We start from the raw sequence: 11,878 nt of genomic DNA, 5'->3' as shown, positions 1-11,878 counted from the left end.
CCCGCGTCTCTCCTCTCCAGCCTGGAGCCTAGAGAGAACGGAAGTACGTGGGTGTGCGTCCCTCCTTCGCGACGCCGTTTCCGGCGTGTGGGCGCGCGGCTTGATTCGCTCAGTTGGGCTGGCTCGGAGGGCTTCGCTTGGCGCCCGAGGCCGCCGCTGCCGCCACCGCCGCTTCGGAAATGGCGGGTAAGCGGGTCATGGCGGGAGAGAAAGAGAGGCTGGCCGGCTGCTTGGGTTAGGCCTCCCTGAGGCAAGGCGTGAGCTGGAAGTGGCCCCCGTCCCGTCCAAGTAGTCCCGGGAAGCTGTGCTCTCTGCTGCGCGGGAAAACGGCTGCCGGTTACCCGGGTGGGTTGGTTTCTCCCCCTCTGACTGGGAAAAATGCCTCCGCTTTGGGGCTGCCTCCGAACCCGGCCCTGAAATTCGCGGCCGCCTCGAAGTTCACTCGGGACCTGTTGCCGTTGGTGGGTGGGTGGGTGGGGGGAACTGCCATGGGGTGCGACGTGGGGTGGGGGGCAGAGCAGCCCCCCATCCCCACCCTGTCAGGCACTGACGGCCTGTCAGGAAAGTAAAGGACGAAGCATGGGCACTGAGGTTCGCTTGCGTTTCGACAGGTGGGTCTGGACCCATTCCTAGAACGGGTCCCCTGTCGCTGTGCCAGAATTAAGCGCCCCTTCCTCCCCCTTGGAAAAAAATAAAATATTTGAAGGGCGGAGATGCGCAGCCCCATGCCTTGCTGTGAGATTGCTTCTGTTCTGAAGTGCAGCTAGCAGTTTTATTCTAACTTTGGGCACGTCTTTTTTCCCCTTTCTGAATCGGCAAGGTGGTTGTACCCATGCTGATTTAAAGACAGAGGCTTTCTATGTACTGCTTGATATTTGGAGCCTTAGGGTAGAATCATAGAATTGTAGAGTTGGAAAAGGACCGCGAGTTCAACCCCCTGCAATGCAGGAATTTTTTGCCCACCATGGACTTGAACCCATGACCCAAAGATTAAGAGTCTCATGCTTTACTGACTGAGCTATCCCAGAGGTAGGAATTAAAGGCAAGTTGCATTGGCCAGGAATCAAACCTGGGCCTCCTGCATGGCAGGCAAGAATTCTACCACTGAACCACCAATGTCCTTGGTATGCCATTTTATCTGTGACTAGCTCAAAAATATTATTATTGTGTTAAGTGCATAGGTTAATATGCAACTAAATCATACTCTGAATAGGTCGGTTAAATTGGTGGACTTAGGTTAGTTAAGTCCACTTATCTAGTATAAGTATGACTAACACTACCTATCACCCACAGAACATAATATTACTGGGGCAGGTTGCCATGATCATCTGAAATTACTGAGATGGACATCATTTGCATGCTTAATAGTAAACCCAGCTGAACACAGTGAGTGGGATTCACCTAACCTGTGAATTAGGTGAAGCCCAGTGGAAGCCCCACACAAGACTTCTGCTTGCCCAACAGAGCTTTTCCCCCATCCCCCCTCCAAAATTGGCTTGGGGTGAATCTGGAGAACACCCCCCCAAAACAGCGCATAGGGGAACAGAGGGAAGATTGTTCCATCTGGCAAGCTGCAATCCTTGCCCAGATGGACCGGTTGGTTGAGTTCCCCTCAACAGGATTTAATTTTAAGTAAACATGTACAGTCATACCTCGGGTTGAATATGCTTCATGTTGAGCGCATTCGAGTTGCGCTCAGCGGCAACCCGGAAGTAACGGAGTGCGGGTTTCGCCGCATGTGCAGACGCTCAAAATGACATAATGCGCAGAAGCAACATGCACGTGTGCAGACATGCCATCGCTAGTTACGTTTGCTTCTGGATTCGAACGGGGCTCCAGAACGGATCCCGTTCGCATCCCAAGGTACCACTGCATCATGTTTGGCTGTGAGATCACATTCATCCGGTGCTATACCAGCTGCACTGGCTCCCGGTGGAGTACAGGATCAGGTTTAAGGTGCTGGTTTTAACCTTCAAAGCCCTATACGGCCTAGGACCCTCGTACCTACGGGACCACCTCTCCTGGTATGCCCCACAGAGGAACTTACGGTCTTCAAATAAAAACATCTTGAAGGTCCCAGGCCACAGAGAGGTTAGGCTGGCCTCAACTAGAGCCAGGGCTTTTTCGGCTGCGGCTCCAACCTGGTGGAACGCTCTGTCACAAGAGACAAGGGCCCTGCAGAACTTGACATCTTTCCACAGGGCCTGCAAGACAGAGCTGTTCCACCAGGCCTTTGGTCAGGGCGCAGCCTGACTCCCTCCTTTGGCAATCTTTACAAAACTTTAGTTTATGGTTGCCATCAATTTTGATTTTAATTAATTTTTATAATGTTTTTATAATGTTGCACTGTTTTAGTGTTGTTAGCTGCCCTGAGCCGGCTTTGGCTGGGGAGGGCGGGATATAAATAAAATTTATTATTATTATTATTATTATTATTATTGGAAGTGAGTCCCATTGAAGTTGATGGGACTTGCTTTTGAATAGACATGTATAAGATTACAGTGGTACCCCGCAAGACGAACGCCTCGGAAGACGAAAAACTCGCTAGCCAAAGGAGTTTCGTTTTCTTAGCCGCTTCGCAAGATGCATTTCCCTATGGGCTTTCTTTGCAAAACGAAGCTTGCCCCGCAAGCTCCGAGGATAGCGGGGAAGCGCAGCGCGTCTTCCCTGCTGTCCCCAGACCTCTTTTGAAGCAAGGGGCGGCGGGGAGAAGATCGCTTCTCCCCGTTGCCAGCCCTGCAATCTCCGGGGACCCCTTTTGAACCAAGGGGCGGCAACGGGGCGAAGCGATTCTCCCCGCCGCCCCTTCCCTTGCTTTAAAACAGGTCCGGGGACAGACCCCTCTGTCCCCGGACAGTCTCCATAGGAACGCATTGATTGATTTTCAAGACGAAAATCTCGCAAGAAGAAAAAACTTGCGGAACGAATTAATTTTGTCTTGCGAGGCACCACTGTAGTCTGTTTATAAATTAAGTATATATTTTACAGTGAAATACTCTAAATTGCAGTGCAGGTGGGCAACCTTCAGTTTAGGTGCCCTCCATCACTTTCTGAAGCTGCCCCTTTCTTCCATCCCACCTGAGTTCCTTCCTTCCTGTTCATTTCCTCCTTGTTTTTGAAGTCCTTCCCCCATTTATAGTTTCAGAACAATTGGAGGGGGCAGTGTTGTTGTTGTTTTAAAAAATAAACACTTTTCCTGGTTGCATAGCTAAAATAAGTCCCCCACCCTAGCTGCCCGAGAATAAATTGGTTGGTTTTTCCTTAGTGTGTATGTATATGACACACTGAAAGTTATAAAGGAATTCCTTTTACTTGCTTTTCAGAACAGTAGTTGTACTGATCTGATGTACTAAAAGAAATTTCTGCGTGTACTTATGAATAACCCCATTTAAACCCGTTGCAGCTTACTTCTATGTTAAATTAGGATTGGGAATTCTAATCTGAGGTATCATGAAAATTGAAGCAAGGCACTATTTCTTCTGAATTAGTTAATCCAGAACACTTTTGTTTCTGACACTGCCTATGTTTGTCTTTGCGGACTGCCAGCAGCAGCCTCCCAACAGATTAATCCTGAGGGAATGAGGAATATCTCAATCTTGCTCTAAAACATAGCTAACCAACCTGGGGCATGCATGCAGTCATGAAGGTCCTAGACTTAGTTTGTCCCCTAGGCATGGGCTATGGCATATTAGATTCCTATACTGTTCCGACTTCTCTCTAGCTCATTAGGCTAGTGTCAAAACCACATCAGGTCATATGGGTGGAGGTTGGGAAGAAATGTGTGTACTGCAATATGTAATTGCAGTTGTATTGGAATGGTGCTCTGACATGTTGGACATGATACATTTGTTGAAATGTTGGGCTGCTATTGCGCTAACTTTTGATCTGCTGGTGTATCCAGATTTTGAAAGCACTTAACACGCCCTTAGTGTGTTAATTATTTGAAGGTGTCTCCACACAGTAAACTAGACCACTTCCCTAAAATTAAGGATGCAGACTTTTTTTTTTTGAACGGTGGGGGTTAAGAGCATGTGAGTGTTTTTCTGAAACAGTAATATGCTAAATTTTAAAATCTAGGTTGCCAGAAAAAGATCCTTATTAGCTTGACTGCCATCTTGCAAGGTGGTCAAACAATTTTCATGTTTTTGTTTACTGTGTATTATCTTATCAAACTTATCAAGTTTATTTCCCCCCCTAACCATCTTCACAAGGTTTATTGTGAAGTTTATTTTTTTAACATCTGTTCATAATTATGACCATTTTTACATGCCACCACTTTACAGATTCTTAAAATCCAAAGCTTGGAAGTTGAGGGTGTTTTATCTCCATGTTGAATTTGTGTAATGTAATAAATTGCTGTGTCCTAAGTTAAATGAGAGTGTGGATGCCATTTTTGGTAAAATGAGTTGGGGAGAGATGGGACTGTTGCCCTCAATGGAAAGCAAGCAACTGCCATCATCTAACTTATAAGAACAGCATGTGTCCTATCTTTTATGTTCTTGGGGAGCATGCTAGGTAGGAGGACACAGAAAGTTAAAGAAGTGCTGGTCTACAGGCCATAGGTTGGCTGCAATTTTTTTTGCCCAAGGAGGTGGAATTTGGGAAAGAGGACTTGAGAAAGGGGCTCATGTGGTATATAGTCCCCAGGTTACAGTGGTCAGGAAGATGGAACATTAGAGAGGGTGTCATGGTAACAGATGCTAGGCAATGGTTGTTAGGAGGGAGGAGAGCGTGTTGGGAAAAGGCAGATATTAAGAACATTGTTCATTTATTCTAGTGTTTGTCTGGGTCGTTTGATCTGCATCCCAGATCCCTGTTCACCTTCTATCCTTGGCTTCACTGGTCATACTTACAAGCCTCAGTCAACCTCTTTTTACATTGCTCTGCATGTAAATAGCAATTGATCCTGTCAGTTCTTTGAGGAGATACCTGCAATGCAAAGATCTGCAGATTTTGTCAAGAGTTGATACATGATTGTGTGAGACGTGTAATTGAGCAAGGACGTGCAAAGGTGCAAGATTCCAGAGAATCAAGTTTGAAGAGAATGGGCATTGATATATAATTCAAAAGTTTAATTGTTATGAACAGGTGAAAACAAATGTGTGGTGTGTTATGATACTTCCTACTCTGACTACAAACACAAGGGAAAAATCAGTTAGTTAAAAGAAGCATCCAGATGTTATACTAACTGCTTTCCAGTTTCAGGAGGAGCATGGGGAGTGTTCACGCACTGCAGTCAACACACGAAATACACTGTCGCAACACACAATTTGGAAAGCTCCAAGCTAAATAATGTATGGGAATGGCATGTACGGTATTGATAGAAGAATGCTCATCTATGGCTATCCCTGCCAGTAACATAAGTGATAAATTAACCTTCTTTAAAAAACATGGTTGCTACTTGGGGACACAGTAATATATGTGGCAAATGGAAGAGACGATTTTGATACAACTTCATACCTTATTGTTCCAGCTAAGAGAGTTATCCACAGCCAAAACTCTAGATGACTACCTTAAACTTTATGATCTTGCTAGAATGCCTGTACGCAAACTCACAGACGCTTGGCGTCTTCCTCTAGTATACCCTACACTGAAGATTCATAACGATGTCAGGGTTCATTCTGGTCTTCAAAATGCTTGGTATTGATTATGTCACTGCTTTAATATTGTAACTAATAGCCTGTTTATGTATTATTATTATTATTATTACTATTATTCCCCACCCATATAAAAAATTGTAAAACATCAGACATTAACAGTTTCCTGATACAGGGCTGCCTTCAGATGTCTTCTAAAAGTCAGATATTTCCTTGACATCTGATGGGAGGGCGTTCCACAGGGCGGGTGCCACTACCAAGAAGGCCCTCTGCCTGGTTCAAGGGCCAAGACCATTTAGGGCTTTAAAGGTCAGCACCAATACTTTGAATTGTGTTTGGAAACATACTGAGAGCCAATGTACGTCTTTCAGGACCAGTGTTATACAGTCTCTGCGGCCACTCCCAGGCACCAGTCTAGCTGCTGCATTTATGAATTTTGCTTGGAGCAGAAGAAATCTTGGAGAGTGGTGACAACAGTGAAACTGCTGGTCAGCTGAGCAGAATTATAAGTATTGCTCAAAATTTTGAGTGGAGATAAGAAGCTGACTCCCAAGCATATTAAACTTCCTCCACACTACCAAGCAACAAGAAGTTAGTGGAACATTACTGAAATAACTGAAAAGAGTTTGCTGTCAGAGCATGGTGATACAGCATATACAGATTTCTGTCAGTCCAGGTCTTGAAGACTTGGGATGGACACTTGAAAATGGAGAACTGAAACATGTGCTGACTGCAGTTGATGCATCTCTGTATCCTACAGAGAAGTTTTTTTGTAGATAGAAGAAAGGATGTGCAACATGTCAGTGCAAGTGTAAAAACAACAAAATGGTGTTTACCAGGGGTCCCCAACCTGCGGCCCACAGAGGCCATTTAAGCAGCCCACGAACTGCCCCTGAAACTAGCCGCCCATTTGGTGAGTCCCCCTGTGCTGCGCTAAACCAGCACGGCGTGGGGACTCTCTTCCGCGGCTCAGGAAATGGCTTCTGCGCATGCCCAGACTCCAGAAATCACATCTGTGCATGTTCGTGGCACCGGAAATTGTTTCTGCACTTGCTCAGACGCCAAAAATTGCTTCTGCGCAGATGTGATTTTCAGTGTCTGGGCATGCACAGAAGCGATTTCCGGCACCGCAGACATGTGCAGATGCAATTTCTGGCATCATGCTGTGCCGGCCCGGCAAGCCTTGCCAACCCTTGGTGTTTACCATGAATTGAAAATGTAACCCTAAGCAGCATGCAGAGGTTAACAGATCAGTGGACTGAACTTCAACTTCCGAGCTCTGCGGTGTGGTCACTGATCATATTTTTATATGTACCAAATGTTGTCATGGACAATAACAAACAATAATAAAAAAATATTTTGCCTGGAATTGGTATCATGGCTAATTTTATCATTCCCTTTCTGGAACTTCATTTCACGTAGTGGTATCTTATGTACCGGTGCCTTGACAGTCCACCTGGCTCATTTGTAGACCAAAAATGGTAGGCACACTCTCCTTTAACCCATGACAAAGCATTTCCTCCCCGGAGACCACTTGACAATTCCTGAGGGTCTTGGAGGACCACTTTATGATTTCTCTTGTCTGTTGTAATGCACTGTTAGAGGCTATATGTGGTTCCATTATTATTGGCCCCTTACTTAACACTGTAGTAGTGCTAAATGTAACAAACATTTTTATTATGTGTTCCTCAGCCAAGTTCTGACTTAAACCATATTTATAATTCCTCTTATTTTTTTTCTGTGGCGTTAATGAAATAATTTTAGCAAAACCATTTGGGGGGGGGGGGACAAAACTCAAGACAGCTAGATTTCTTTATTTATTTATTTTGAAACCCCATTTGGCAGTAGCGTTTTATTTGCCACTGAAAATGCCCTCTTCCCGTGTGGGAGAAAAATAACACTGCAGGGTTGTGCAGGAGATCTGTGACTGTTTTGTCTGAACCAATGTAAATCTCAAACATGCAAGATCTTGCGTGTTAATGGCTGTCATGGTAGGGCTAGGAGATGTGAACGAAATCTTGCTGTCTGAGGCACAGGATGAAAGAGGTCACATTTTTGGCTTGCAAATAAGCAGCATTCCACGGTTCTGCATGGCATGGCAAGTGTGGCATTGCCCTCTGGCAAAGGGCAATATGCTTAAAGTATTAGCCTAGCTCAATCAATAGAGCATGAGACTCTTAATCTCAGGGTCATGGGTCGAGCTCCACTTTGGACAGTGAGATTCCTGGATTGCAGGGGGTGAACCAAATGGCCCTCGTCCCTTTCAACTCTACAATTCTATGATACTAGCCCACATGTCCCATGCATGCTTACATTGAGAGCCAATGTGTAAAGCACCTTCGCCTGGGAATAATTTTTACTTGCATCAGGCAAGTAACTATTTGCCTGAATTCTAAAAGTACTGAGAACCTACAGCAGGATCTTGTGGGCCTCTTATATAGCATCTCAGGCTTACAGGTTTCCTTGTTTTGTATTAACACAACAACTCATGCTTCAAAGCACTACCTAATTCCCGTTTATTTCTCTACAGTTTTATGTTGGATAAGCCAAAATGATAACGTTATTTGAAAATGGTTTGAATTACGGTGAGAACTTATTTAAATGTGTTTTCCTAGGGCTTTCTGCTATGGAAAAGAAATTGGCCGAGTATAAGTGTAATACAAATGAAGCAATTCACCTAAAATTAGGTAAGGTTTTGAAATTATAGCTTTGATACTTAAGCTTGGCAATGTTTTAGGTGTTGCTTTGAGCCTCCATTTTGGAGTGTTAGAGTTAGCAGAGCACCAGAGAACTTAGTTTGTTCACTCTCTTCTGTTCCTGTGTATGGGTGCATCACTGCCTAATTACTATTGCAGAAAGGAGTGAACAGAAACAACATTGATGGCAGTTCATAGCGCACACTTTCCATCCTCACAACTAGCCATGTAGTGAATATGTCTGAAAGTTGTCTGATTGAAATTACCATGTAATTACCATTACTATCAGCTCTGAACTCGTGAAAGGTAGAGGCAGGTGTGGTTCATCAAATAGTGTGTTAGACCCAGCTTTAAATATCTGTTCAACTTTGAATTAGCTGGTCTTAGGGCAAGTACTTTTCCTGCTCCTCATCTGTTAAATGTTAAGTGTGTGCTGCTTGCAGAGTGGAGGACAGCATAAACCAATAACGTACAGTGGTGCCCCGCAAGACGAATGCCTCGCAAGACGAAAAACCCGCTAGACGAAAGGGTTTTCTGTTTTTCAAGACGCTTCGCAAGACGAATTTCCCTATGGGAAACGTCTTGCGATTTTTTTTGCTTTCCCCCCCTTTTTCTAAGCCGCTAATAGCCGCTAAGCCGCTAATAGCGCTAATCCGCTAAGCCGTCAGTGGGCTTGCTTCGCAAGACGAAAAAACCGCAAGACGAAGAGACTCGCGGAACGGATTCTTTTCGTCTTGCGAGGCACCACTGTAATTGTCACCAAATTGCAACCTGCAGGTTACAGTCAAATTGTTTACATTGGGGGAAAACAACAACTATTGTGCGGCAATTTGCTAACACCAGTCTCCTACATCTAGGAATTGACAAAGAGTGCCACACGTTAAGGCTGTTGTTAGCTATGCATTGAATTGATTTTTGTCTGGGTTTTGACTTTCACTGACAGGCTTAAACAGAGTGTAGAGAATATTCACTTTTTTATTCTTATTTATTTAAAAAATATAACTAGGCCACCTTTGGACACGTTCTGTGAAGCAGCCCTAAAATTTAATGACAAATCAAGAAGTCTTAAGGAAGCATGCATTCACCTTCTCTAGGGAATTCTGGAAAAACAGCTCCCCCCCCAGGTTCTGAAGAAAGGAATCCACACTTCCGTCCACCAGCTAAATTAACATAAGATAGTTTTTATAATGGGATAATATTTATATTTAATGTTTAGAAAGTAAAACTATGGGATATTTTAAGTGTAGAAAGCCTGACCCTGGCAGACCTTTGAAGCAGAAGAAGGCAAGGAAGTATTAACTGGTTTGGGCTTCTGTGAATTAAGTAAAACATGTTGGCAAAGCTTATAATCAGTCCTTTTTCTCATCAGTCCGTTTTCAGGAGGATTTGGAAGATGACAATACAACATTCCATCCAGAGTTCAGCCACCAAGTTTTTGGGGATGAGTAAGTGATGCAAGAAAGTGTCAGAAATAAGTTAAGAAGTTGATATTAATATTACATATTTGTACTAGTGCAGCTGTTCTAGTGAGATTTTTGTATGGCCCTATAATTTTCTGTAGTTGCAAGGTTGCAAGCCCTACCCGCTAGGGCTGGGCGATATATGGTTTTCAACATCACGATATTTCACCCGCTAAACATCATGATATACTGATATATCACGATGTCTGAAATAAGGATGGAGCTATGTAGAGGATTGGCTGGCTTCATGCTTTTTTGCCGTATAATGATTTCTGCATAGCACATACACAAAAACATAATGATTCACGATATAGTGCCAGGTCAAAAATTATGAAACTGATAACACAATGTGGACTTCAAACCAGTTTTGGACGATATATCAATATATCACCCAACCTTAGCTGACACTGACAAAAATAACACAAACTATGCCAATGCTACAAAGTATATCCAGTCATATCTTGGGTTACAGACGCCTCAGGTTACGTGATTTTGGGTTGTGCACCGTGCCGAACCCGGAAGTACCAGAACGGGTTACTTCTGGGTTTTGGCACTTGCGCATGTGCAGAAGTGCTAAATCGCACTATGCGCCGAAGCACCAAATCACATGGCGCTGTGGGTTGCGAGTGCTGCGGGTTGCAAATGTGCTTCCCACATGGATCACGTTTGCAACCCGAGCGTCCACTGTAAATGTAGCCATACATGTGTAAGGTGAAATACCTGCTGTACCTATCACTGACAAACTTGTAAATTGGGCTGATTTGTTTCATGAGACACATTTAGAGAAATGACTAGCGGTATGTTTGAAGGAATTTTTAAAGGCACTGAAGACTCTGTTTTTAAAAGTGGTAAATCCTTCAAAATTTTTAACAGTAATGACATCTATTTGTATAGGAGAAGTTAATTTTCTTGGTGGAGTTGATTAGCATTCAGCTATAACCTAATTTTTCTTTCTCCTGCAGTGAGGTTGCCTTTGGTTACAAGGGACTGAAGATTCTTTTGTACTACATTGCTGGTAACTTGTCAACACTGTTTCGCATTGATTATACATCCAAAGTTAATGAGAACTTTGACTGTGTGGAGGTAAAGTCAAACGTTCAGATGTCACCTTAGATAAATAAGTTTGCCATTGTAGCTGAACCCTTCATTTTACTCTTCTCAAGCTTTTTACAACCTCACGCTTGTTCCCAAAATCCTGCACCATTGCACTTATCACTTAAATCAGTGGAAATTATACAGATGGTAGTTTTGATCATTCAGATCCCCCCTTTTTTACATAATTCTATTGTATTTTTCCATTTCAACAACACTCAAAGCAGTATCCAACTTTGTTAAATGGCAATCCTTTCTCACAGAACCAACGGTAGTTTTCTTATCCAAAAGGAAAACTTCTCTTCCTTCAAATTGCTGCTCTTAAGATCTGCTTCTTGGCCAAAACCTTTTCTGCATTGTTTAAGGCTCATCATACAAATTCATCCACTCTGTCTGTCTCCTTGTGTTCATAAGCACTCCAGGTTGTGGATTGGAACACTACGTCACTTCTGTGTTCTGTGTAAAGCAGGCATAGGCAAACTCGGCCCTCCAGATGTTTTGGGACTACAACTCCCATCATCCCTGACCACTGGTCCTGTTAGCTAGGGATGATGGGAGTTGTAGTCCCAAAACATCTGGAGGGCCGGGTTTGCCTATGCCTGGTGTAAAGCCTAAATAAATTCCAGGAAGAGCGATATAGCAGCACCCAAGTGACTAAACATCTTTAAAGTACTTGGAATGGACACTAGTTCCTTAAAACATATATAAAAACATTTGGAATAAATTTGCAGTTCGGGTATATTTTTGCCGCTTTTAAGAGTAGCATTGAAAATCCAGTTTGGTACACACTGAGGGAAAACAATAGCACCGCATAAAAACAGGTTTGTTTCTCCTTAAGATGTGATCTGTACAGAAATTTATCAGTGTGAGTGGTGCATTAATTAGGAGCAACAACTGTTAAAAAACATAAGCCTCGTGCAGCGCAGAAGCGTTGTTTACTCATTTAAAACTGAAGGAGTCTTAATTTGCATATATGCTGCAGAGTTTTTATTTTTATATTTTAAAGACAAGCTCACCAGAGGCCGCAATTTAT

The 11,878-nt window shown here is 43.5% G+C and overlaps 1 protein-coding gene across 1 annotated transcript in view; it reads left to right on the top strand.

Moving 5' to 3' along the window:
- HAT1 (histone acetyltransferase 1) overlaps positions 1–11,878 on the top strand; it is a 31,766-nt gene continuing 19,888 nt past the window's right edge. The window contains exons 1-4 of the mRNA XM_083712260.1: positions 1–186; positions 8,213–8,284; positions 9,663–9,738; positions 10,716–10,836. Of these exons, the coding sequence (XP_083568386.1) occupies positions 180–186; positions 8,213–8,284; positions 9,663–9,738; positions 10,716–10,836 (276 nt within the window). The 5' untranslated portion in view covers positions 1–179. The remainder of the gene's footprint in view (positions 187–8,212; positions 8,285–9,662; positions 9,739–10,715; positions 10,837–11,878) is intronic.

This window comes from Podarcis gaigeae, assembly GCF_964106915.1.
Source record: "Podarcis gaigeae genome assembly, chromosome: 1".
NCBI classification, from domain to species: Eukaryota; Metazoa; Chordata; class Lepidosauria; order Squamata; family Lacertidae; genus Podarcis; species Podarcis gaigeae.
This window is presented reverse-complemented; position numbering and strand designations above follow the sequence as displayed.